This window comes from Mirounga leonina, unplaced genomic scaffold, assembly GCF_011800145.1.
Source record: "Mirounga leonina isolate KUSES-001 unplaced genomic scaffold, KU_Mleo_1.0 Mir_200, whole genome shotgun sequence".
Taxonomy (NCBI): domain Eukaryota; kingdom Metazoa; phylum Chordata; class Mammalia; order Carnivora; family Phocidae; genus Mirounga; species Mirounga leonina.
In genome coordinates, this window is record NW_023270503.1 from 318,156 (window position 1) to 346,036 (window position 27,881).

The 27,881-nt window shown below is 46.7% G+C and overlaps 1 protein-coding gene across 2 annotated transcripts; it reads left to right on the forward strand.

Moving 5' to 3' along the window:
* Positions 1-27,881, forward strand: TRPV1 (transient receptor potential cation channel subfamily V member 1). 2 transcript variants are annotated; one of them, XM_035027507.1, is made up of 15 exons: positions 1-931; positions 1,727-1,893; positions 1,970-2,122; positions 2,605-2,745; positions 2,893-3,191; positions 3,755-3,934; positions 5,901-6,059; positions 7,703-7,798; positions 9,325-9,395; positions 14,014-14,179; positions 14,610-14,676; positions 17,308-17,630; positions 19,098-19,225; positions 19,792-19,907; positions 26,442-27,881. In XM_035027507.1, the coding sequence occupies exons 1-15, from the start codon at positions 645-647 to the stop codon at positions 26,612-26,614; spliced, it is 2,526 nt and encodes an 841-aa protein (XP_034883398.1). In that variant the 5' UTR covers positions 1-644; the 3' UTR covers positions 26,615-27,881. The 2 variants fall into 2 exon arrangements, with proteins under 2 accessions (XP_034883398.1, XP_034883397.1); XM_035027506.1 differs by lacking the exons at positions 1-931; positions 1,727-1,893; positions 1,970-2,122; positions 7,703-7,798 and having other exon boundaries at positions 2,195-2,745.

The following is a 27,881-nucleotide window of genomic DNA, read 5'->3' on the forward strand; positions in this document are numbered from 1 at the left end:
TCAGGGATGCTTGAAATATACTAATTTCACAAAAATGACGAAAAGTGCAAAAAAATCTCCTACCAACTCAACAGTTGCAGCCCCTGGGTCGAAGAGCAGAGGCAAGAGAGCACATGGCTAGTGACAGGGACACGCCGCTCGCTTTGTTCGTGAAGACACAGCCTGCCCTGCTCTTTGGGGCTGAGACAGCCTCATCACCGAGTTCTCCCCCGAATGTGCAGTCAGTGACAGCCACTCCCATTGTTTCCCTTACTCTGGTCTTGGAGGGAGGCAGAGCAGCAGTTGCCATCCTACCTTGCACTTGAGGCACCTGAGGTCCAGAGAGGAGAGCAATACATTCGAGTCCTCCAGAGCCTGATCGCTCCAAGCTGGGGGCACATTCACCCCTGAGCCCAATGCCCATGGGGCTGCTGGGCCTGCTCTCTCCCCTGGGGCCTCTGAGCTAGAAGGTACAGCACCCTGGAAGCTTCAGTTCTGGGGGGCCAGTGCCATCAGCTCTTGGACCTCTGGGGCGCACTGCTTCACAGGGGCTTTTGCAAGGAGGGCAGATGGGGGCTCAAATCATGTAGTCCTCGAGCTGGGAACAAACCTGATTTTGGTGGCTGCCGCAGGCTGCCTCTTAGTCCACAAAGGACCTGGCAAGGATGAAGAAATGGGGGAGCTCAGGTTCAGGGGAGTCTGAGGACCCACCACAAGAGGACTCCTGCCCAGACCCCCTGGATGGAGACCCTAATTCCAGGCCAGCTCCAGCCAAGCCCCAGTTCTTCCCCACGGCTAAGAGCCGTAGCCGGCTTTTCGGGAAGTGCGACTCCGAGGAGGCTTCTCCTATGGATTGCTCTTATGAAGAAGGCCAGCCAGCCTCCTGCCCAGCCATCACAGTCAGCCCTGTTGTCATCATCCAGAAGCAGGAGGACGGCCCCATCTGTGCCAGGTAAGCTGTATCTGGAGCCTGGGCCCTCTCCTCACCAGGAGCCAACAGGCTCACCTGGCTAAGGCCCCAGCGACGGAGATCACGTGGTGCTCGAGCTTCGGGGCTGCAGGTCCTAGAGCCAGGGAGCCGGTGGCCTTCAGGAATCCTGTGGCCCAGCATCTGCACTCATAGGAGCTTTGGGACACGTGGTCATGGATGCTGGCATATATGCTGATCTTAGCTGCCGGCTGATCTCTAGGTGTCCGGGCCTCGAATGCTCAGCAGCCCCAAACATTTAGACTTTCAGTTGAAAAGCTCCAAGCCGGGATGCTTTTAGTCAGAGAGTGCAGAGCAGTTCTAGTGAGGAGCCCACCAGCTCTCTTGCCTCCGCCAAGGCAGGTCAGGGAGGGTGACCTACTAACTACGAGCTAGCCTCCGGGCCAGCGTGGGGACAACTTTTCACTTGGCAGTGGCCATCCAAGCCCTTGAAACCCCTGCCTCCAGTCCCCTCCAGGCCACTGCCTCCAGAGCCTCAGCTCCTGAACAAACAGGGAAGTGAGGGGCCAGGGCATTGGAGGAAGCGGGGGCAGGGAAGACTTTCTAGATGGTGCCTACAGACGGGGTGGGGATGGAATGAGGGCACATGACTCCACGGTTCCTTGTTACATCAGTTTCCCAGACAGTCCCCTAGACTAAGGGATGGGTTTTGTACCACGTTTTCCCCCGTTTTGGTTTGCCCTGGGCTTTCGCCGTGCTCCCTGACAAGCACTGAGGGCAAATCACAATAGTCCGATGAAGGTGTTGTCCGGCCCACAGGCAGCCATCCCAGGATTCTGTCACTGCTGCACCTGAGAAGAGCCTCAAGCTCTATGATCGCAGGAAGATCTTTGAAGCGGTCGCTCAAAATAACTCTGAGGAGCTGCAGAGCCTGCTGCTCTTCCTGCAGAGGAGCAAGAAGCACCTCATGGACAGCGAGTTCAAAGGTGGCCCTGGACAGCCAGATTCCTGGGAGGGGCCGTGGCCGCCGTGCCCTGCTCTGACCCTCACTTTGTCTTGCAGACCCAGAGACAGGGAAGACCTGTCTGCTGAAAGCCATGCTCAACCTGCACGATGGGCAGAATGACACCATCCCCCTGCTCCTGGAGATTGCCCGGCAGACAGACAGCCTGAAGGAGTTAGTCAACGCCAGCTACACGGACAGTTACTACAAGGGTGAGGAGGGGGTGGGGTCTGGCACGGCTCTGTCCACAGCACACCCGGAGCCCAGAGGCGTTGTCGTGCCTGGGCAAGCCTCTCGGCTCCTTGCTCCCGGCACCAGCCACTGATGGCATGTCCTGCTCCCAGCGGGTCCTTGCCCCCACCCCCCCACCTGCTGGACTTGGTTTCTCCCGGGGCCGACGGTCCCATCCTCGCCTCTGCGCACTGGGTGTTCTTTGCCTCTGGAAGCCGTGGCTACTCTCTCTGCTACTGTTCCTTGACGTTGGGCGGTTCTAACTACTCCAGTCCCCGGTCTGGTGTTCCCCTGGGGGTCTCTACTCCTGCCTCAGGGAGTCCCCGGGCCCCCTTCGGGCATTCCGGCCTGCTCTCCTCTTTTGTGGGGGAGTCATCTGGCATTTTTCTGCCCAAGTCTTCCCCCTTGCACCTGTCCAAGCACAGGACTGTGAGTACAAAGCCAACGGCACGCATCTCCACAGGCCAGACGGCCCTGCACATTGCCATTGAGAGGCGGAACATGGCACTAGTCACGCTCCTGGTGGAGAACGGGGCAGACGTCCAGGCTGCAGCCAACGGGGACTTCTTTAAGAAAACCAAAGGGCGGCCTGGCTTCTACTTTGGTAGGGAGACCACATGGCAGACGCTTGGCTTTTTGACAATTGCTAAGGGGAGGTTTGGGGTGGAGACAGAGGGATTTGGAGGCTGGGTGGCCCAGGGACCAAGCTAGTCTCTTCCTGGGGCCCATCATATGCCTGTGTTGGCCACAGGTGAGCTGCCCCTCTCCTTGGCTGCGTGCACCAACCAGCTGGGCATTGTGAAGTTCCTGCTGCAGAACTCTCGGCAGCCGGCAGACATCAGCGCCAGGGACTCCGTGGGCAACACGGTGCTGCACGCGCTGGTCGAGGTGGCCGACAACACAGCGGACAACACCAAGTTCGTGACGAGCATGTACAACGAGATTCTGATCCTAGGGGCCAAGCTCCACCCTACACTGAAGCTGGAGGAGCTCACCAACAAGAAGGGGCTGACACCACTGGCTCTGGCCGCCAGGAGTGGGAAAATTGGGGTACGGGGGAGGCTTCATGCCTGAGCTGGGGCCGTGACTTCCGAGGGTGCTGTTGGGAGGGCACTGCCTGCCTTGCTGCGCACCTGGCGTCACCCCCCTGCAGAGCCCTGCTGCTGTGATACTAGCCTGTAGGGGTGGGGGTAGGGGGCTCTAGAGTAAGCCGGAGGAATTGTGAGATGCTGAGCAGAAGCCAGGCATCACCCCTGTCTCTCTCCGGTTTCCACCTCTGAGCAGCACCAGCCAGACGCGGAGTGGGAGTGAGGTGCTGGTGCCGGGGCGTGGGGGTGGGTTGGCCAAGGGCGAAATGGACGCACCGGGTGTGATCAGCCAAGTGCCATCGGGCCACGATGGGTCTGATGTGGCTACAGCTGGGGTCTGAGTAAGTGGGCAGGCTGGTCAGGAGGCTGCTGCGTAGAAGTGAGGGCTCTCCTGAGGCTGGGCTGGGTCTCCAGCTGGCCCAGGAAGCAGACCTACTGTTGAGGCAGAGCCGGTGGCCGGGGGGGGATGCCCCCGTGGCGGGGCTCCAGGCTGGTCTCTCACAGGCTCTTGTATCCCTGTGGTAGGTCTTGGCCTATATTCTCCAGAGGGAGATCCAGGAGCCTGAGTGCAGGCATCTGTCCAGGAAGTTCACCGAATGGGCGTATGGGCCCGTGCACTCCTCGCTCTATGACCTGTCCTGCATCGACACTTGTGAGAAGAACTCGGTGCTGGAGGTGATCGCCTACAGCAGCAGTGAGACCCCCGTGAGTGGGCCTGGGTGGGGCCTGGGCAGGGCGGGCTTCTGGCCTCTCTGCGCCCGCGCCCCCGCCCCCATCCAGCTTTGCCTGTCCTTTCATCAGTGAAGCCTGCTGCCTGGGGCCTAGGCCCTGATGCCTCATCTCCCCATTTATTCCCACTGAATGTTTTCCTTCATCGTACAAATAATGTAGGCTAGTTTTCCCATAAAAACGTAAATATTTCAGATAGACAAGAAGAACCCTCTTTTTATACCATATAAAAACATGTGGCTTCATTTTGTTTACATAAATGGGATCATGCTATACAAAATGTAGAACAAGCAGTTTTTTCACTTACTGGTGTGTCCGTAGATCATTTTATATCGTACATATGGGCCTGCTCCGTTCAAAAACTCCGGCTGCATGGTGTTCCCTAGTAGGGATGGGGAGTAAATGTCCATTGGAGGACATTTAGGTTATTTCCAGTTTTTTGCTACCACAATGCTGCAGGCCACTTGGCATGGGTTTGGGAATTTTTCTAGGACGCCTGGAATTGGAATTGCTAAATCAAAAAAGTATGTATGTTTTAACGTTTTAATAGCTCCTGCCAAGTTGTCCTCCAAAAAGACTGCATTGATTCATTTGCCCACCACCAATGGGTATACATCTACCCATGTCCTTGTCAACCTGGGTATCATCAATCTTTTCTCAAAAACTAATTTAAGTCCTTGGGCCCCAACATACTATCTTATTGATGTCTTCACTCTCATTTTCTTGACTAACGTGAGGTGGATAATTTTTCGTATAGTTATCTGACCATTCATATTTCTTTGGTAGATTTCCTATTCATTGTCCTCAGCCATCTCTTCTACTGGACTGTTGGCCCCATTCCTTTTGGTCTGTAGGTGCTCTTGTTATAGAATGAATTGATCCTTTCTCTACTGCATAAGTTGCAAATATTTTATTTTCTTCCAGTCTGTCTCTTGCCTCCTAACTTCATGTAAGGCATCATTTGCTTATAAAAGTTTTTCATTTTGAGAGTCAAATTAATTAGTCTTTTTCCTTTATAGCTTCTGTGACTTGTATCTTGCTTTGCAAGGCCTTTTCCATTTCAAGATTATACACATATCCTTCAATACTTTTGTTTAGCTCCTTTGTAGATATTTTATGTTTCGCTCCTTAATTTATCTAGAATTTATTTTTGTGTAGGCGTGAGGTAGGCATCTTACTTAATTATTTTGTTTCCAAATGAGGGTCCCAGGGCCACCTAATGAAAAGCCTGTCCTAAGACCTCTGCTTTGAAAGGCCACCTTCCCTGTCCATTCTTTCTAAGGTGATACGTGCCCCCGAGGCAGACCCAGGGGGTGGGTTTGTGCTGTCAGTGAGGAGGGGCTGCCACAGGATCTCACAGGACAGAGGCTGTGTTTACAGGGGCAAAGTTCAGGGGAGAGAGAGGTCTAGCCTGCTTTGCTCCGCCCTGCCAGCCTCCCTCTGGGCTGCCTCTCTGAAGCTGGGCTTTGGAGAGGGCTGGCCCATGTCTGTAATGGCGCCAAAAAGGCTGGGGTGTTTGACCTAGAGAGGAGAGGGCTGTGGGGCCATGGCTGCCATTTTCATGTCTCTGAAGGCTCTCTTGGGCAGAAATTCAGTACTGGGGTCCCTGAGTACAGAACTGGGACAACTGGTGGAAAGCAGAGAAGACCAACTTTACTCCAGAGGATAGATCCTCCTGACAGTTACCATTTCTCCCCAGGCTGTGTGAGGCAGCAAGGCGATTCCTATCCCCAAAGCTATTGAAGAAGTCACTGAACAGAGACCTCACTGGGGGAGCTTAAGCTTGGGCTGGGGGTTGGGCTTGATGGTCTGCAAAGGTTAGGATGCCCTGATTTTGGCTCATTCATCTTAGGGATGCTGGAACTTTAACAGAGACTCTTGGATATGAGATTTTGTGGTTTCTGGCTGGGGAGTGAGCCTCATCTCTCTCTGCTCCCCTTAGAATCGCCACGACATGCTTTTGGTGGAACCTCTGAACCGACTCCTGCAGGACAAATGGGACAGATTTGTCAAGCGCATCTTCTACTTCAACTTCTTCGTCTACTGCTTGTATATGATCATCTTCACCACGGCAGCCTACTACAGGCCTGTGGATGGCTTGGTGAGGACTGAGCCTCAGCTTCCGGACAGGGAGTGGGGAGAGCAATGGGCATTCTTATAAGACCCCCAAGACCCAGGCCCAGGCCAGGCCCTGAACTCCTTCCCAGCTTGCTGGAGAGATGAAAAAGATCACCTGGAGCTCCTTATGTACCCATACTCAGCCCTCCACCTCTCAGGCTGTCCTGGTAACACTCCTCCCCCAGCCTTCTCGGTCCCTCCTTTAGCCTCCTGGTTCTGTGAGGCCGAGTGTGTGGTCTACGAGGTCCCTGATGGCAGAGGAGGGATAACAGGTTAGAAAAGATGGAGGAATTAGGGCTCCAGAAGCAGCTCTTCCTTGGGTTGGCTGTCTGCAGGGTCATGGGCTAGCATGAGCCTTGGGCCCATTGCCATCCTGCTAACCTGTCCACTTTTGTTCACTCACTCACTCATTTTTCATTCCCTGGTTGTCTACTTTTGAGCACATCTTCTTCTTCTTTTTTTCTTCAAAGATTTTATTTATTTATTTATTTGAGAGAGGGAGAGACAGAGAGAGGGAGCACAAGCAGGGGGAGCAGCAGAGGGAGAAGCAGACTCCCCACTGAGCAGGGAGCCCGACATGGGGCTCGATCCCAGGACCCTGGGATCATGACCCGAGCCGAAGGCAGACGTTTAACCGACTGAGCCAGCCAGGCGCCCCTTGAGCACATCTTCTGTGCCAGGCCCTGGGCCATCCTTCACATCAGCTTAAGACCGGACTTCTTCCTCTGCCAGGAGCTATCGACTCCTTTGAGTTACTGAATTGGATCCTTTCTATTCGATACCGAAGCACTTACTTTGTTGCCTTTATTTCCAGGGTGCCTTGCTTATAAATTTGATTTAAAATTCCACTTCCAAGTTAGGTAGAACCTGGTTTCTATCCACCTAGTAGGGCCATTTAATAATTTCATTTTATGAGAAAAGAGAAACATGCTAATAAGACAAGCTAGTGAAGCAGTGTTTACAAACCACCGATGGCCAGCAGAAAGGAAACCCACCCCAGGAAAGTGTCGGAGACACAAGGATGACACAGTGTGGGGGACGTCCCACCTCCCGCCATCCGCGGGCAGCCTTGACAGGGGCCCAGCATGGCTGTGGGAGCAGCGGGAAGCACATGGCATTGAGTCTGTAGGAGTATCTCCAGCTACGCCATCAGGCCCGTCTCGGCAGAGCTCCGGGCCGGGACGCTGTCTGGGAGGTAGCACAGCACGGTGAGGTTGCTCTGCCTGGCACCTAGGGGCTGCCGCTTGGGGAATCGGGTCCCACAGAGGGGCCTCCTTGCAATTGTCCCCCATAATGCGTGGTCTTTAATTATGCCTCTCTCTTTTTTTAGATTTTGTTTATTTATTTGACAGAGAGATATAGTGAGAGAGGGAACACTAGCAGGGGGAGTGGGAGAGGGAGAAGCAGGCCTCCTCCTGAGCAGGGCTCGATCCCAGGACCCTGGGACCATGACCTGAGCCGAAGGCAGACGCTTAACAACTGAGCCACTCAGGCACCCCTATGCCTCTCTCTTGATAGAGGGTGAGCCTCTTGGGCAGGGGCTGACTCTCAATCACAGGGCTTGGTAAATGTTTGTTGAGTGAATAAATAAGTGAATGGAGTCACTAACTTCTCTGCACCTTGCAGCCTCCCTATAAGCTGAAACACACCGTTGGGGACTATTTCCGAGTCACTGGCGAGATTCTTTCTGTATCAGGGGGAGTCTACTTTTTTTTCCGAGGGGTAAGCATTCCTTCCCACACTGTGAGTTTCCATTATCGCCAAAACAAAAAGCCAAGAGACTCACTCATTGCTCACTCACTCTTTAATTCATGGGAGAGATACACAGGTGAAGATGAGAGCCCTCCAAACATTCACGACTGGGCGTTGAGGGTCTGTCCAGTGGGTTCCTGCAGGCCCAGGGCAGTCACGTTCGAAGACAGTCAGGACCCCTCACTGAATGTACAATTGACCCTTGAACACTGCAGGGGTTAGGTGCGCCAACTGCCTCCACAGTCAAAAATCTGCATATAACTTTTGACTTCCCCCCAATTTAACTACTAATAGCCCACTATTGACTGGGAGCCTTACCAATAACATAAACAGTCAATTAACACATATTCTGTATGATATATGTATTGTGTACTATATTCTTACAATAAAGTAAGCTAGAGAAAAGAAAATGTTATTAAGAAAATCATAAGGAAGAGAAAATACATTTACAGTACCATACTGTATTTACCAAAAACAACAACAACAACAAAACTGCATGTAAGTGGTCCCTCACAGTTCAAAACCATGCTGTTCAAGGATCACCTGTAATATTTAATTACAGAAGTAGAATGGAAGCGTCTTAAGTGACAGGATCATGACTGGTAGTTGTTCAATTAATCCAAACAGTCTGTTAAAGTTCAAAATAATGAAAGAAATTTACACATATACTGGTATCATTTTATTTTACCTGAAAATACATGCATATTCCTTGGCAATTTTTCTAACATACGAACAGTCTTTTCTTTGAAATTGGGACCACTGTTACAGGTTACATTGTTACAAATAATTGGAGATTATTGTGATTTTTTCCCCTTAATCTTTTTGATCTAAGCTACACCCAATTTTTCTTAGTGACTACCATTAAGGAGTCTTTCCAAATCATTGGACTCTGTCTTCACAGAAGCAACTATCTTTATTTTGCACTCGTATTTTACATTATAATAAAATACAAAGCCACAGTAGCAAGTTGCAGTGGGCAAAAAGCACTCTTGGCAAGCAGGATTAACCGGTGGGAGGGAGTGGAGTGTGTGCATGTCCGGGAGAGGATCTCCTAGCCACCAGCACTGACTGTGAGCATCAGTCAGAATGATTTCAGGGAGTGGAGAGCCCTGCCTAGTCTGGGGATTTAGTTCAGTGGAGGCTGATTAAATTTTTACTCTAATGCACAGTTCTTAAAGAAAACTAGGAAAAAATGCACATATTAAGAAGGAGAAAAAAATCTCTCCATCTCATCATTCAAACACAGCAATTAATAATATTTTGATGATTTTCCTTCCTGCCTTTATTTCTAGCTATAGTTGTAATTCCACTCTCTATTTTTAAAAAATCTCTCCCAACTGAGTTACATAACACTACCTGTTAGCCTCACTGTTCTACCCTCTTCAGAGTCTCTGCTCTGATGCACTCCTGTGTTCCACTGTAGGCTCTTTAGGAAACATTGCAAGTGTTCACCATGTAGCCTTTTCTGGGATCTCACTCTCTCTGTTTGCCTACAGATTCAATATTTCCTGCAGAGGCGGCCATCAATGAAGACCTTGTTTGTGGACAGCTACAGTGAGATGCTTTTGTACGTGACCTTTTGACTCTCTTGCCTCAGTAGCACACGGCATCTTCTGGCCCCGTCCTAAGATTAGTGCCCTCCGTTCTCACCCATCCTTTTACATGTGCTGGGCCTGGAACATAGTAGGACCTCACAAACGTGTTGAGTGAACGATGGAAGGCCCTCAGTAAATGTGTGTTGAGTGAGTGGATGCTGAGGCTCTTCTGTGTGTCAGATATGCACCAGGTGCTAGGGAATGACTGGGCTTGGCTTGTGTGGCTTGGGGTCTGAGTTACAGTCGGAACGCTCCTGTTCATTTTTTTCATACATTTGTCCGACCATTTGGCATTCACTGAATTGGCACTGGGATACTGAGATGAAACAGATATGATTCCTATCTTCAGGGGATTTCCAATCTTTAAGGCAGGGTTTCTCAGCCTTGGTACTGTGGACGTTTTGGACTGGATGCCTCTTTGCTGTGGGGGCTGTCCTGTGCATTGTAGAATGTTTAGCAGCATCCCTGACCTCTACCTTCCAGATGTCCCCCAGTCTTGACAGCCAAAAATGTATCCAGATATTGACAAATGCCCCCCACTTGGGGAGGTACACTGCTTTATGGGGAGACAGATGAGCAAAAACAGAGTTATAAAACAATGTGGTTGTCACTGAGAACCTCCTTCCTTCACAAAATAAACTAGAACCTTAGGAAGTTTCCTTGCAGGACCCAGGATACAGAGGGGGTCTTCAGATGGGGATGGATTCTTCTCCTAGGATCTCTTCTATGGACTTGACTCTGATCTCCAGGTTTCCCTCATTCCTGAGGCCTCTTTCTTTATTCCTGGCAAATGCAAGGAGTTGATTCTCATCCATTTGTAGCTAGCTTGTCCCTAAGCCTCACAAACCCCATCCTTTTACTATAATCTTGAGATGCTTACACTTTTATTTTGTTTTGTTTTTTATTGGTTTCAGGGGTCGAATTTAGTGATTCATCAGTTGCATATAACACCCAGTGCTCATTACATCAAGTGCCTTCCTTAATGCCCATCACCCAATTAATTACCCCTTCCCCCCACCCACCTTCCCTCCAGCAACCCTCAGTTTGTTTGCTAGAGTTCAGCATCTCTTATGGCTTGCTGCCCTCTCAATTTTCATCTTATCTTATTTTTCCTTCCCTGCCCCTATGTTCATCTATTTTGTTTCTTAAATTCTACATATGAGTGAAATCGTATGGTATTTGTCTTTCTCTGAGATACTTACACTTTAACCCCAAAGAACAGGGTCTGTAGGGTTAGTGCAATGCTGATTTGCTTTACTAAGAGAAGCAATATTCTCCTACATAGCATTGTGCCAATAAACTTGATTCTATTTCTAGGAATACCCATTGTAGGCAGGTTAGAAATTTATTTTATTTTACTTTTTCAAAGCTACCCATGCACAGAGGGAAACACTGAAGAGCACTAAAAAGCTTATAGCCAGGATATGAGTCCCTCATCTTAACCCTTCCCATTCCTTGCATTCCTCCTTCCCAGGGACAATCACTTTTCATTCTTGTAACTTTCTTCTGATGTTTACTCACCCAGTAGATGACGATTTAGCATCTTTGTACTTCCTTCCTTTCTGCTTCCACTCCTCTAGCCTTCTAATATGGTTCATAGTAATTTCTGTTTTCCTGGATATTGAGTAATTTATGTTCTTACGTCTCTACATGTAGTAATCACAGTCAAGCTTCATGATATACTATATTTCTTTTTTTCCTGTTTCTCCTAAAGTTAGTAATTGTCTTGTTTTTATTTGTTTAGTTTTATTTGTATCCACTGTTAACTCGTCCCACACATCTTGAGGTCTCTCAGTACAATTTTTCTCAAAATCAGTCACCTAAATTATATGATCGGAATCCCCTGCTCCTTTTCTTTTTTTCCTTGAGAGATTTCCTCCTGAAGTGCTGTCCTCTCTTTCTAACTGAGCTGGTTGCTCTCTGGGCCTGCTGCTTAGCTGTCATCCTGGGACTCCTCTTTGCTGCCAGCCTTGGGATACTCACTGCTTTCCTCCTGGGTTAGACTTCTTGTCTCTTTCTTGATTTTCCTCCTTGTTTTGTTTGAGCACATCCTTCAGTATTGTTATCTGGTGAAAAGGATGGTCTTATGGTAGAGAACACAGTGATGACAGCTTTCCATACCTGGTTCTTGAGTCTCATTGCTGCCACGTATACATCCAAGGTGTTATCCCTTCACTAGCACCTTGGAGATTCCTTTCACCTCTCTCCTGATTTGAATCCCTTATTTTCTGAAACTTATGTCTTCCTCTTTACTGATTCACTCCCTTGTTCGGGGGGAAGGCATCCTTTAGCCATAGAGAGAAGACACATAGTAGGGAAGGGGGAGTAAAATTTATTTTAAATCTGGCATGTCTGATAATATTCTACTATACCTTCATGTTTGGTTGATAGCTTGGTTGGGTATAAAATTCTTCTAAAAATTTGAAGATATTTCTCCATTGTTTCCTTGTGTCCAGTATTATAGATGACAAGTCCAAAACCATTCTGATCCTGGAATCCTCCTTTAAGACCTTGTTTTGTTTCTCTCTTTGTAAATCTGTAGTACCTTCCATTTGTTCCTAGTGTTCTTAAGCTTAATGATGTATCTTGATGTGGATGTGTTTTTATCCAATGTTCTGGGCACTTAGGGGGCTCTTTCAATCTGGAAATTTATATCTTTTATTTCTTGATTTCTCTTCTGGAACCCTATGATATATATATTGAACTTCCTGACCTAGTCTGAACCAGTTCTTATATTTTTCCCACTTGGGTTTTATCTCTTTATCTTTGGCTCTTCTTTCTGGGAGGTTCAAATCAACTTTAATTTCCAACACTTCTATTGAATTTATTATTTTTTGTATCATGTTTTTAATTTCTAAGTACTCTTTAAAAAATTCTTTGTTCCTTATTTATAGCATTCTATTCTTGTTTCATTGATGCAATCTTCTTTTGTCTCTCTGAGACTGTTAAAATAGTTTTTGGTAAACTTTTTCTTTTTGCATAGGTTTTATTTTCTCCAAGTGGTTGTTTCCCATTTTCTTGTTTTGCTCTATCTTTCATGTTAGAGGATATTTGGAAATTTTTGCTGGCTGCTCATGGGTAAGAGTGGAGGACTGAAAAGCTGGTTGGAAGCTCTTTTTAAAATTTTTAAAAAAGATTTTATTTATTTATTTGACAGAGAGCAGGAGAGAGAGTGAGAGAAAGCACAAGCAGGGGGAGCAGCAAAGGGAGAGGGAGAAGCAAGCTCCCTACTGAGCAGGGAGCCCAAAGCGGGGCTTAATCGCAGGACACCAGGATCATGACCGGAGCCGAAGGCAGACACTTAATTGACTGAGCCACCAGGTGCCCCTAGAAGCTCTTAATGCGTGAATAGGGCTTATCAATTTTGAGCTTCACTATAAACTAGTCTATGTAAGCTCTTTATTGAAGAATATCCAAAGTTAGTCGATTGTATCTTTTCAATTTTCTACTTGGAGGGAAGAAGTCTGGTTGCCAGATTTCTGAGAACTGAGTGGAAAAGAGGGATTTCTGTAATCTGTATTATATAAAAATCATATAGTCTCCTGCTTTTGGTAAAATACCAATGCTTTCACTGTTGTTTGATGAAAGTGGGTCCAAAGATCCTCTGTTTTATCTTCTTCAGAGACAAAACCTCCACTCTTCCTTATTTTAGGTCTCTTCGTCTCTCCTCCAGCAGTCCCTAAGCCTTTTGAGACTTTCCCCCTACAGATTTGGATTTGGTTTTGTTGCATCTGCTAAGTCAGTTTCCATTTGTCCACTGCTTCCCAAATTCATATGTGGGGGCTCCATTTGCCACCCAAGGCAACTCTTTACCTATCTCAACTGGTGTCAGTTCTTATCTTGGCTAAGGCTCTGCAAATACAGAGGAATAAAGTTCTGCAAATACAGATGAATAGTTTTGCTTTGCAGCAGAATTGATGAGCCAGTCTACTGACATCAATTTGCAGTAAACTCACGTCAGCGCTTTTTGCTGGGTTCTCCCCTACAAATGGGAGTTGAGGTGGCCAGTGTGGTCTATAGTGTAAAGAGAGCTGGGGGGAGCTTTCAGGAGGAGGCCGTGATAAACAGGAGACCTGGGATGAATATGTAAAGAAGGGAGCCCTAGGCAGACTCTGACATAGGATTATCAGATTTACTCTACCTTATCCATGGATCCTACTTAGATAGCCCTCAGCAGGCCAAGTTGCTGAGGGACATCTTCCCTGGCTCTGCTTCTGAGTTTGAGGGTGTGACCTGCAGACTCCACTGTGATTTTTCAGGAGAGTTAGGCCTGCCCCTCCTTACTGATAAAGTCAGCCTTTTTAGATGTTTTTTTCCTAATTGCCCCTTCCATGAAATCTAGTACCACAAATATACTGTATAGTTATCTATGTACTGCGTTAATATTTGTGCTTTCTACAAAAAGAGAGTAAGATTTTGCACACCCCCCCCAACCAACTTTTGCCCCCTTGGGGTTGCTGTTGCTCCCACTGGCTAAAGGAGGCAGGATAGCCAACCCTGGCTCCTACCACAGCCTGTGGTCTGTGCTTCTGAGGGGTGCCAGGTCTTCTGGGTGCTCACAGACAGAGCTTCCTATCCCTCCACCTTCAGTTTTGTGCAGTCACTGTTCATGCTGGGGACCGTGGTGCTGTATTTCTGCCACCACAAGGAGTACGTGGCCTCCATGGTGTTCTCCCTGGCCATGGGCTGGACCAACATGCTCTACTATACCCGCGGCTTCCAGCAGATGGGCATCTATGCTGTTATGATTGAGAAGGTGGGTGCCAGTGTCCAAGCAGTTTCTCCACAGAGCCCGTCTATACCATGGGTGTGTGGGACATGGTCTACAAACTGTCCATCCTCTGTAATGTCTGGGGAGGTGTTGGTTTTGTTCAGGACCCACTTTCCCAGCTAATTCCTCAAGAATCAGGCTATCTGGCCCTGACCCAGGTTTGGGGGCTCCCCTGAAACTTGACCCCTTTACACACCAGGCCCCCCTCTCCCACCAGATCAAAGGCCAAGGAGGGGGGAGTTGTGGGTGACGTCCCTATGACCCCAGAACTGAAAACCACCAAACCAAACCCTCCTGCATGTTCTCCAGTTCTACTTGGGCTCAAGATTAACCCCCAGGCTGACATAGTCCCGACCCTTCCCTTGGCCTTGTCTGGGACTGGACTCGGTTCTGACAAGCCTGCTCTCTCCTGCAGATGATCCTGAGAGACCTGTGTCGCTTCATGTTTGTCTACCTTGTTTTCTTGTTCGGGTTTTCCACAGGTAATGGGCTTGCTCAGGGCTGGTGGTGGGCAGAGATCCTGCTCACCTCAGCTTCCTGAGGACTCTGCAGGGGCTGGGTGGGGAGAGGCCGGCTGGGGTGTGTATCTGCAGGTGACGGAGCTGGAAAATAAAGAACACAGAGAAATGAGCAGGAGAACCTGGAAATGTAATTCATAAAACATTGTAAGCAATTTTAGAGGTATGAAGTGCTGCTTGCCTAAAGTATAGCTGCATTTTGGCTTATTTTTTTTTAACTTTTTATTTTTAATTAATTAATTGAGAGAGAGGGAGAGGGGCAGAGGGAGAGGGGGAGAGAGACTCTTAAGCAGGCTCCATGCCTAGCGCAGAGCCTGACTCACAACCCTGAGATCATGACTTGAGCTATAATCAGGAATTGACACTTAACTGAGCCACCCAGGTGCCCCTTTTTAAATTTTAATTTTGACATTATTTCAGACTTTCAGAAAACTTGTAAATAATGCAAATAACTTCTTTACTTATTATCCTGATTCCCCAAATTTTACCACATTTTAAAATCACATTCTGTCCCTGATACACACACACACACACATGCGCACATGCACACCACCACCACCACCATACTTAAAAAGAAAAAAAGTAAGCTGCAGACATGATCAGCCCTTTACCACTGGATAAAGCCTGCATTTCCTAAAAACAAGAATATTTTCTTACATAAACAATGTATAATGATCAAAATAAGGAAATAAACATCAATACAGTACTATTAGCTAATCTACCAAACTTATTCAGATTTCACCAATTGTCCTAATAATGTCCTTTAGAGAAATGAAAATCCCAGATCAGGAATTACATTCACTTGTCATGTCTCTTTGGTTTCTTTAATCTGGAGTGGTTCCTCAGTTTTTCCTTGTCTTTTGTGACCTTAACATTTTTAATGAGTAAAGGCTAGTTTTTACAATGTCTCTCAATTTGAGTTTGTCTGATGTTTCCTCACAGTTAGATTCAGGTATGCATTTTTTTATCGGAATGTCAAGGAAGTAATGTGTGTCTTCCTCAGTGCATTGTATCAGGAGTCCCACAATGTTTGTTTAGTCCATTTCTGGTGATGTTAGCTTTAATTACTTGGTTTTGACGGGTCTGCTAGATTACTGTCAAGTAATTACCCTTCCCTTTGGAATCAATAAGTAATTTGTGAGGCGATGCTTTGAGACTATTTCTCATCAAACTTTCAACTGGTAGTTTTAACATCCACTGATGATTCTCACTTGAATCACTTAATCCTAATAGTTGCCAGACGACAATTTTCTAACTCCGTCATCCCTTCGACATTTATTAGCTGGCATTCTATTGTAGGGAGGAGCTTTCCAGTCTCCTACATTCACTTATTATTTACATCAGCATGGCCTCACAGATTCTTTTCTGGTTTTGTTTCTTTTTCGTGGATTCTCACTTTGTTAAATGGGTTATAATCTTTCCTGTTACCACCTATCTTGATGCTGAGATTGTCTGAGTAATCGTATTCACTTGGGGCCTCTCCAAGCTGGTTCCTGCGCCCTCTGACACACACACAGCATTTCTGGACACCTGGTTCTGCTTTGATCCTCATCTGAGTCCTGCAGTTACGTGGTTCATACGCACACCCTCCCCTGTCCCCACCCCACGGCCTGTTTTGGAATCTCTGTCTCAGAGTTATGGACAGCTTTGACTAGGAGCTTTGACTGACAGGGATGCGTGTGGGCTCTGGCACCTGGTCTGTCGGTCCCCCCAGGAAGTGGGTTAATGGATACCGGATACACAGTAACCATGGGGCACAACTGTTAGAGAAGCTCTCAGGCTCCAGATTATATTTCCCAAAGAAAGGTGTAGCAAGCAGCAAGAGACTCTTCTGCTCTGAGCTGCTTAGTCCCTATCATTCTGGAATGAGCTGGCTCTGGGTCACCCTCTAAGGGGTACAGGCAGACAGGGGGTGATTGAGAAGCTGGGTATGGATTCAGAACTGATATGTAAAGTTAGGCAGGTTGTGTGCTGCACAAAGGTGACTGTATTCACATTGTATATATAGATTTGCATATTTATTTTAACAGTTTTCTCCTAGCAGAGGATGATAAAGTTCTTATTGTAACAGAACAGTATACAGTTGGCCGTTGAACAACATGGGGATTAGGAACACCAATTCCCTGCACAGTCAAAAATCTGTAAATAACTTTTGACTCCCCCAAAACTTAATAATAGCCCACTGCTGATCAGAGGACTTACCAATAACATAAACAGTTAATTAACACATATTTTGTATATTATATATTATATACTGTATTCTTATAATAAAGTAAGTTAGAGAAAAGAAAATGTTATTAATAAAATCATACAGAAAATACATTTACAGTACTATACTGTGTTTATTGAAAAAATTCTGTGTATAAGTAGACTCATGCAGTTCAAACCCATGTTGTTCAAGGATCAACTATACTACAACAGTTTGCTGATAGTTCTGAAGAAGAGGGTTGTTTTTCTGTTTTTAAATTCACAAAAAAGTGTCCCATGGCCAAGCAGCATTCCTGCTGCAGACCCATCCTGAGATATGGGGTATGTCTGTTGTGGATCTGTCTTGGCTTCCATCCAGCTGCACCTGTCCCTCTCCATGCCCTGTAGCGGTGGTGACGCTGATTGAGGATGGGAAGAATAACTCTGTGCCGGCTGAGTCCACATCGCACAGGTGGCGAGGGCCTGGCTGCCGGCCACCCGACAGCTCCTACAACAGCCTGTACTCCACGTGTCTGGAGCTGTTCAAGTTCACCATTGGTATGGGCGACCTGGAGTTCACAGAGAACTATGACTTCAAGGCTGTCTTCATCATCTTGTTGCTGGCCTATGTGATTCTCACCTACATCCTTCTGCTCAACATGCTCATTGCCCTTATGGGTGAGACTGTCAACAAGATCGCGCAGGAGAGCAAGAACATCTGGAAGCTACAGGTGGGTCAGTGGGTGGGGTGTGCACAGCAGGAGGCTGTCTGCAGCTCTGTTTGCTGCTTAACACAGCTAGGTGTGTGAGCTCCTGCAGGGTTTGAGGAAGGGCAGAGAGCCCAGGCAGCCCTGGGGGATCAAGCAGCAGCATCTCTCCCCCAGTCGACTCCCTTCTGGGCCCTTCTTCAGGGTTTCCCTCCCAAGCATCCCCAACTGGTGTTCACAGCATGTGCTTATTGTGGCTGGGCAGTCCCCAGGGTCAGGAGATGGAGGGCTCAGCCCCATGGGGTGCCCACTTCACAGGAGCTTGGTCTAGGGTGGGCACCAGACACCAGACTTGGGGGCAGCAGCTAGAATGGGGTGAGCCCTAACAGCTGCATTTTTGAGGCCCCTGGTCCACAGCTACCCTCCCACCTAATAATAAAAGTGTCATTCTTATTAAGTAGCAGTGACTCTATATACCATGTATTGTTCTAAGTGTTTTACATTCTCTCATTTAATTCTCACAACAATGCTATCAAGTGGCTACCATTACTGTTCCCATTTTTGGATAAAGGCACTGAGGCCTAGAGAAGTTAGGTATCTGTGTCCAAGGTAACTACAGATCTTCCACAACCTACAATGGGGTTACATTCCGATAAGCCACCATGATTTAAAAATGCGTTTAATAAACCCATCCTACTGAACATCACAGCTTAGCCTGGACTACCTTAAATGTGCTTAGAACACTTAACATTAGCCTACAGTTAGGCAAAATCATCTAACACAAAGCCCATTTTATAATAAAGTGTTGGACGTCTTATGAAATTTGTTGCATACTATGATAAAAGTGAGAAACAGAATGGTTGTATGGGTACAGAGTGGTTGTATGGGTACAGGTTGTTGACCGTTGTGATCGCATGGCTGACTGGGAACGCCCAGCATCATGAGAGAGGATTGTACCGTATTTTGCTAGCCTGGGAAAAGATCCACATTCAAAACTTGAAGTATGGTTTCTGCTGAATGCGTATTGCTTTCACGCCATCGTAAAGTTGAAAATCATTAAGTTGAACCATTGTAAGTTGGGGACTATCTGTGGTGAGTAGCACAGTCAGTGTTCAAGCCAAGCGGTCCCATCTTATGGCCCTGCTCTTAGCTACTACACTATCTGCCCCTTTGTGAGCACTTCAGGGAAGAGTCCGGGGCTGGACACTCCACATCACTCATGGGAGGCCCTGCCCCGACCTGACCTGGCAGGCACCAGCAGTGCCTGGGCACCAGCAGTGCCTGGGCACGTCTGGGCTGGATAGGCTGAGCTTGGACTGTGCACCTGCCAGGCTACAGAAACAAGCCTGATATGGAAGGCACTGGGGTTTAGCTTAGGGGCACGGAGGCTGGGAGAAGCTCTGGAGAGGCTGACCTTGGAAGCCCCACTGGCAGCCAAGGGAAGCCCTGGGATGAGCCCTCTGCCCCTCTGCTCTCTGTGTCTTCTCACAGAGAGCTATCACCATCCTGGACACGGAGAAGAGCTTCCTTAAGTGTATGAGGAAGGCCTTCCGCTCAGGCAAGCTGTTGCAAGTGGGGTACACACCTGATGGCAAGGATGACTACAGGTGGTGTTTCAGGTAATGCCCAGGCAAGAAATCAAACTTAGGGAGCTCAGGGGCTTACTTATAGATATCAGGGATCTACCCCGAGCCAGCTATGGGTACAGAGGCCATTCTGGGGCTTTGTGGGCATAGGGGACTCACCTAGAGCCAGCTGTGGATAGAGAAACCTGCCTCAGGGCTTCCTGGGACCAGTCATGAACATAGGGGACTCTCCCAAGGCCAGCTGTAAGTAGGCACAGGGACTACCCCAAGGCTCAGCTGTGGGCATCAGGGACTTACTGTAGGCATAGGAGACCTATTGGAAGGTGAGGTGTCCAAAAGGGGTCATCCAGTGATCAGGGTCAGAACCAGGAATCCAGCATTTAAAGTCCCTGGGCTTCATGATGTGGTCCGAGAACACAGCTTTGGGGGTGGTGTCCAAAAAGCAGGCCCCTCTCAGCCCTCCCCCTACCAGCTCTGTCTCCCGATCCTGGTCTATGGGCTTCTTGGGATTGGCCTGTGGCACTAAGCCCTCAACCTGGGAAGCTAGGCATGGCTTTTAGGCCCTCAGCTCCTAGCTCCCTTGTCTCCTTGCCCTGCAGGGTGGATGAGGTCAACTGGACCACCTGGAACACCAATGTAGGTATCATCAATGAAGACCCGGGCAACTGTGAGGGCATCAAGCGCACCCTGAGCTTCTCCCTGCGGTCAGGCAGAGGTGAGGTGTGAGGGACGGGTGCTGTGGCATGGAGGTGGCCTGATGTTGGGCACGTGAAGCCTTGGGGGGTCCTTGCTCCTTGCAGGCCCTCTTCATCCCCCAGCCTGGATGCTGGGACAGCCCCAAGGGTCAGGCGCCTGCACACGCTCAGTCACAGGCACTCTGTGTACTCTCACACCTTCCTGCACAGCCGACTGTGACACATGCCCATGCTCACCAGCTCTGCCAGCACCCTGGCCCAGGCTCCTGTCCTCAGGTGCCCCAGCGGAAGCCCTTTGTCCCGTGTACAGCCATCTGGGACAGCTGGCCTTGTTGTGGGCTGCCCTGTCTTCTCCTCCCGTTGCTCATACCCAGTGTCACATTCCTCTCTGCGAGGCCTACGGGCACAAGCAGGTGCAGGCAAGAACTCCCCTTGCAGGAACACATCCAGGCAGGTGGAGGAAGCATGGGGAGAGTAAAGGGTAGATAGACCTTGAGCAGAGATGCTCTGCAGAAAATCACCACCAGAAAAAAGTCCTATTACAGTTCATGGTAAACATTTAATAGTACGTGTTAAATTAAAGGTCTAATTGAGAACATTTACTTAAAAATGAAGCAAACCTAGTTTGTATTGAACAGATTTTGAGTTATAATTACGATTCTGCATGAATTCTTTGTTTTTAGCTTTTAGAAAATTGCGGTAAAATGTGTATAATACAAAAGTTGCCATTTTAATCATTTTTTAAGTGTACAATTCATTGGTGTTAATTGCATCCACAGTGTTGTGCAACCTTCACCACTATCTATTCCCAAAACATTTTCAGTATTTCAAACAGAAACTGTACCTATTGAACAATTACTCCTATTTCTCCCTCCCGCCAGCCCCTGGTAACCTCTCTTCTACCTTCTGTCTCTGTGATTTTGCCTAGCGTAGATACCTCGGTATAAGTGGAACTCACATTTTGTGTCTGGCTCAGTGATATTCCAGTGTAGGTATATACCATGTTTTATTTACTATTCACCTGTTCAATCAACGTCAGGATTGTGTCCAACTTTTTGGCTGTTGTGAATAATGCTACGAACATTGATCTACACAATTCTGCTTGACTCACTGCCTTCAGTTTTTTTTATTATTAATTAATTAATTAATTTATAGAGAGGCAGAAGCGGGGAAGGCCAGAGGGAGAGAGAGAATCTTAAGCAGGCTCCACACCCAGCATGGAGCCCGACAACAAGGGGCTCAATCTCATGACCCTGAGATCAAGACCTGAGCTGAAATCGAGAGTTGGATGCTTCAGTTCTTTTGGATAGAAATGAAACTGCTGGGTCATATGATCATTCTGTGTTTAACTTTTTAAGGAACTGCCAAACTGTTTTCTAAAGCGGCTGTATTTCTGTACATTCCCACCAGCAATACATGAGGGTTCCACATCCTCACCAACACTTGCTGTTTTCTGGGTTTTTGTGGTGGTGGTGGTTGTAGCCATCCTAATGGATGTGAGGTTGTATCTCATTGTGGTTTTGATTTGCATTTCCCTAATGACTAGATTTTGAATATCTTTTCATACGCTCATTTGTCATTATAGGTACTCTTTGGAGAAATGCCTATTAGAGCAATTGGCCCATTTAAAAATTTGTTTTGTTGTTGCTGAATTATAGAAGTTCTTTATACCTCTGGGTATGGATCCTTATCAGGTATATCATCTGCCAGTGTTTTCTTCTATTCTGTGAGTTGTCATTTGATATGAAAGTTTTTATTTTGATGAAGCTCAATTTATCTATTCTTTTCTTTTATTGCCTATTCTTGTGGTGTAATATGTAAGAAATTATCACCAAGTCCAATGTCTTGAAGATTTTCCCCTATGTTTTTTTGTAAGAGTTCTGTAGTTTTAGTTCCCTACCATTTTTACATTGATTTTTTTTTCTCCCTTGGATTTCTTTGTTTTTTAAATTTTATTATGTTATGTTAATTACCATTCATTACATCATTAGTTTTTGATGTAGTGTTCCATGATTCAATGTTTGTGTATAACACCGTGTGCTCCATGCAGAGCGTGCCCTCTTTAATACCCATCACCAGGCTACCCATCCTCCCACCCCCCTCCCCTCTAGAACCCTCAGTTTGTTTCTCAGAGTCCATAGTCTCTCATGGTTCATCTCCCCCTCTGATATCCCCCCCTTCATTTTTCCCTTCTTACTATGTTCTTTTTTTTTTTTTTAACATATAATGTATTATTTGTTTCAGAGGTACAGATCTGAGATTCAACAGTCTTGCACAATTCACAGCGCTTACCAGAGCACATACCCTCCCCAGTGTCTATCACCCAGTCACCCCATCCCTCCCACCCCAACCCCCACTCCAGCAACCCTCAGTTTGTTTCCTGAGATTAAGAATTCCTCATATCAGTGAGATCATATGATACATTTACATTGATTTTTAAAACTGATTCAGCATTTGCTTGTTTGCTATAAATCTTAGACTATTTCCCAGAGTCGTGACAACATTGGTTCCAAAGTTTCTGTTTTTTTTTTCTTTTTTTGATGTTTTTTGTGGAGGCCTTAGTTTTGGGAGGTGCCTACTTTGCCATTTTGCTGATGTTACTAATTCTTGAACAAAGAATGAATCAGATGTTGACAGTTTGGGGTTTCTTTGGTAGGGTGGGGGAAGGGGCACAATTTTCAGATCAACTTGCCTGATAGTGTGATACTGCATTTTTCATATTTGATATTGCTTCATAGAGAAACTCATTTTTAAAATATTTTATAAACTTAAAATCAACTTTATTGAGATATAATTTACATACAATAAAATGCACACATTTTCAATGTATAGTTTGGTAAGTTTTGGCAAATGTATACTCAGGCAACCACCACCCCACTCAAGATATAGAACATTTCCATCAGGCCAGGAAGTACCCTTTTTGTAATCAGTTCCACTCTCCCCATCCCAGGTCACCACTTGTCTAATTTCTGTCACGGTCAGTTAGTTTGCTATCAGCTTTTGTTTACTTGAAAATGTGAATTTCATTCTCATGTTTGAAGGATGTTTTCACTGAATAAAGAATTCTGGGTTAACAGATTTTTTTTCCCTCTTTTTAAAAAAAATTTCCATCACTAACTTTTTCTCCACTATCTTCTGGCCTCCATTGTTTTTGATGAAAAGTTACTCATTATTTGCATTCCTGCATGTAATTTGTCTTTTTCTTTTTGCTGCTTTCAAAATATTCTCTTCATCTTTGGTTTTCAGCAGTTTGAGTAAAATGCGCTTAGGTTTGATTTTTTGGGTTTATCCTGTTTAGGATTTGCCTGAGGTTCTTGGATCTGTACATCAGTGTTTCATCAAATTGGGAAACTATATATATTTTGCTCCATTGTCCCTAACTTCTTTTGGGGGGACTCCGAATACATGTATTTTATTTAATTTATTTTATTTAAGCTTTATTTATTTATTTGAGAGAGAGAGACAGAGAGGGAGAGAGAGCAGGGGACAAAGGGAGAGGGAGAGAGAATCTCAAGCAGACTCCCTGCTGAATGCAGAGCCTGACACAGGGCTTGATCCCAGGACCCCAAGATCATGACCTGAGCTCAAATCAAGAGCCAGATGCTCAACTGACTGAGCCACCCAGGTGCCCCTACATGTATTTTAGATCATTTGAAATTGTCCCACAGGTTCCTGAGGCTTTATTTTTCCTTGATTTTTTTTCTGTTTCTCAAATTTGATAATTTTATTGTTCTGTCTTCAAGTTCACTGATCCTATCCTCCAAATTACCATTTAGCTCATCCAGTGACTATTACATTTCAAGTATTATGCTATTTGGTTTTCGAATTTCTATTTGGTTATTTATTTATTTAATTTATTTACTTATTTACAGTTTTCCTTTCTTTCCTGAGATTTTCTAGCTGTTCTCTCACCAAGATCCTATTTTCCTGGGTTTTTTTGAACATATTAATAATAGTTGATTTAAATTCTCTGCCCACTAAATCCAACATCTGGGCCATCTTGGGGACAGTTTCTATGGACTCCTTTTTCTCCCCTCTTATTGTGAGTCACATTTCCCTGTTTCTTTGCATGTCTAGTAACTTTTAATTGTATACTGGGCATTGTGGATAATATGTTGTAGAGACCCTGGATTGAGTTTTTGTTTTAGTTGGCAGTTCAATTATTGATGAATCACCCTGAACTTGTGTAGGCTTAGTTTTAAACTTTATTATGGTAGATCTGTGAAATGCCAAGGGTATTTGCCAATTCCATCAAACATGTGGGACACAACCTCCAAACTGTTTCCACTGAGGATCTTGTTAGGGCTTGGTTTTAGGCTTTGTTAGGGTGGATCTTGCTTAAATCTTACTCTAGGACATGTAGAGTAAGTAGGGCATTTCTGGTATTTTAACTTGATCCTCAGAGTAGAAAAAAGGTGTTAAAGAGGTCTCTCCACTCAGTACTGCTCAGCTTCTAGTGTTTCTATCCCACTTTCAGCCCTATAGTGGCCACTGTCTGGTCAGCCTTATGCAGTCTCACATTGTACAAGTACTGTCCAGCCCCCAGCCCAGAGACTTCTAGACCTCCACCCCCACAGCTCTCTTCTTCCTCTTTTTCTGAGCCCTTTCTCACAGATTCTTGTGCTTCAGCTGCCCCAAACCCCGATCTCTTCTTCCTTAGTTCTGAGGTACTGCCATGCTCTGCTTGGACTCCAGTTCACTGCACCACAGTCAGAGAAACTGTCCCTATGCAAAGCATCAGGGCGATCATGGGGCTTACTTTGTGAATTTCACTTTTCTCAGCAATTGCAGTTTTTGGTCTGTGTCCTATGCCTGGAAACATTTACTGCAAGCATTTTGTCCTGTTTTATGGTTGTTTACGTAGCTAGCCCAGTACTACATACTCCATCAGGGCTGGAAGTAGATATCTATTTTATCAAGAGCCTTCTGCAATCCTGTAATTTTCCCACGAGTTTCATTAGAAGCACTTCCTGTGTCATGTCATAATACTTATTGATTATCTCTTCAATTGTTACTGGTCTAACTTTGCCACAGAGCCATTCAAAGATGATTTTGCCTGTAATTTGAGCAGTTTTCCAATATCAATCTTATTGACTTCGTGAAACCTCACGTCTTTTAAAGATTTGCTGTTTTACTTTGCAATTGATTTGCATTGTGTTTGCATGACATTGTTGGCTGTTTATAACATTGCACATTTACTGTGATATTAATAAAGATATTGACCAAGTAGCAGGGATATACACATTTGTGTTACTTGGGTTGGGGTAGGAGATGGTTAGAGGTTCCCTGATTTCACATTTATAATTAATTAGTGAATACTTCCTGAGCATTTTGCTTTTTTGTACAACTTTGTAGCAGTGGACACTTCAGTAATGAATAGTCATACAATTCAGATTACCAGGAACTCTCCCACCCACAAAGTGTGTATGATTGGGAAGGGGTGAGGGAACGCATGACAGAAAGGCCAGGGAAGAAAGCAGTTAGTGGCTGAGCCAGGGAGGGCACTTGAGGGAGTCTTGGCGTCAGGACTGTGGGAAGTGGGCCCTGGGAGCCCCCTGCCTCCTTTCAGGGCCTTTGAGCTAGAGCTGGGCCAAGCAGTCTCTGAGGCTGGGTGTCCCCAACACTGAACCAGCCAGAAGATTGTGTCTCAATGAGACCTGGCCTATGTCTCCATGAAGTCCTGCTTCAATGCCTGGGTTTCCCAGGGGATCCTCCTTCAGCAGTTGATGCTTGATATAAGACTATGTTTGGGGACAGGCCAGCATCAGCCTGCAGGCCTGGGTAAACACCAAGACCTGGAGAATTTGGCTGGAGTGGTCATGATGGGCCCAGTCTCCCATATTCCTGATGCCTTTGACATGCGGTCAGTGTTAGACACCAGCAGAGGAGGCTGAGGGTAGGAGGTACAAATTGAGGCTGGTTTTCCGGAGATTAGGCCCAGGGTGGCCAACCAGAGGGCTTGGCTGACCAGGGCTCTGGCAGCCGTAGGAGAACATGAACAGCTTTCCCTCTTGGTTTTTGGTTTGCCTAGGTGGCTGGGAAGCTGGAGGTGGCTCTGGTGGTGACAACTGGATTCTCTTCAGGAGCGCCCCATTCCAGGCCTAATGTTACCATGGTTTCTTTGGCATTGTTCCCAATCCGCTATGCCCTGGTGGGGCCTGGTCCACAAATCCTGATTCTTTGGCTGCTGTTCATCACCCTACAGCGGACCCAACGTGGCACCACCACGGCACAGGCCCCAGCGTTGCTCTGTGGAGACCTGCAATCCTCCCATGTGGGCAGGGGGGAAAGGGAGACCAGGGAAGGGCAAGCAATAGACTCTCCTGAGGTCCCTGCAAGTCAGGGTGAGGTGCAGGAAGAGAATTTAGGACCTTCCAGAGTGGATGAGGCTCCTTAAACAGGCAAGGGAAGAGGAAGTGGCACCTATCCATGTGTCTCAGGAAGCACCAAATGTCTGGGTCTCCTTGAAGAGACCAACAAGTTGGTAAGGCCAAGAAATAAGTGTTTATTTCTGCTTGCTGCATCCAAGGCCGTAATGATGTTTTACCATTTAGTTTCAGGAAGAAACTGGAAGAACTTTGCCCTGGTTCCCCTTTTAAGAGATGCAAGTACAAGAGAAAGGCACTCTGCCCAGCCAGAGGAAGTTCATCTGAGGCACTTTGCAGGGTCCCTCAAGCCAGAAGATGCTGAGGTCTTCAAGGATCCTGTTGCTTTAGGGGAGAAGTGAGGGACCCCTCTAGGGTACTCTTAACACTGTTGGGCCTCAGAATATCCCACTGTGTAGGGAACAATAGGGCACTCTTAGCAGCCTCGCCTGGTCTGGGCCCGCCTAGGCACTTGCTTCGCCTGCTCTGGACAAGCTGCGGGAAGCATTGCTGGATGCACGGGAAGAGATAGTTGTCCAGCCCTCACTGTCCCCAAGTGAGTCTCCACCAAGAAAGGATTTTGCTCTCATATTTTTACTGACTTTGTTAAGTATCATGAATGATGAATCTTTGTGTGGACATATGTGATGCCCCTGTTTTATTTATTTATAATACTAGGAGTAAAAGTAAATGAGGCCCAGGAAAACACCTCTTAGAACAAAACAAAACATGTCCTTTGTTGTAAAATGCTGAAGCCGTTCTCTGTATTGTGTTTAATACCTCCCCTGGACAGAGTGGTCTGGGGGTGATGTCCTTTAGTCGTCAGAGAAGGTGGGGGAGGCTGGCCCTATTTCCAGCTCTGCCAGAATCAGGTTTCGCCAGAGCAACTTCTCTTTCTGTGTGATACATCACAGTCCCAAACACCTTAGCTCTATTGCTGTTCAGATAAAAGTACAGAACCATGTCTCAAAAGCATGTGGCAAGAGTTTTTAATGATCTTCCATTTATAGTGACCATAGTCTTGCCCCCCTGCAGTGGTACATACCTGTGCCTCCATCCATCCTGTCACTCATCAAATAAATAAGTAAGTAAGTAAATAAATAAATAAATATCCTGCCAAGTGTGAACTTTGTGCCAGTCACTGGGCTAGCATAGCTAGTTGGCTCTGTGGTGTGTATGTGTGTGTGTGATATTACCAAGGCTGGGACTTACTATTGAGGTTAAGAAGGTTACACAGCCAGTAAACACCATTGCTTGGGTCTGCCCCCAGGCAGTCTGACTCCAAAGCCTGGAACTTAACTGTGGTGCCAGGCTATCTGGCAGAGAATGGGCTGGGGCATGCCAGTCCATGCCTGGGGAGCGGAGACATGAGGGCTTTGGGCTTCCTGCTGTGGGTCTGGGACCCCCTCGCTTTTCCCGTAGGCCTTCCTTAGAAGGTGTCATGTAGATGTCAGATATTTGCAAGTTTCTGCAAATTAGATCAACTTTCAAACTTACTCAGAGCTGCATCAGGGAAATCCAAATCAAAACCTCAATGAGATACCACCTCACACGAGCCAGAATGGCTAAAATGAACAAGTCAGGAAACGACAGATGTTGGCGGGGATGCGGAGAAAGGGGAACCCTCCT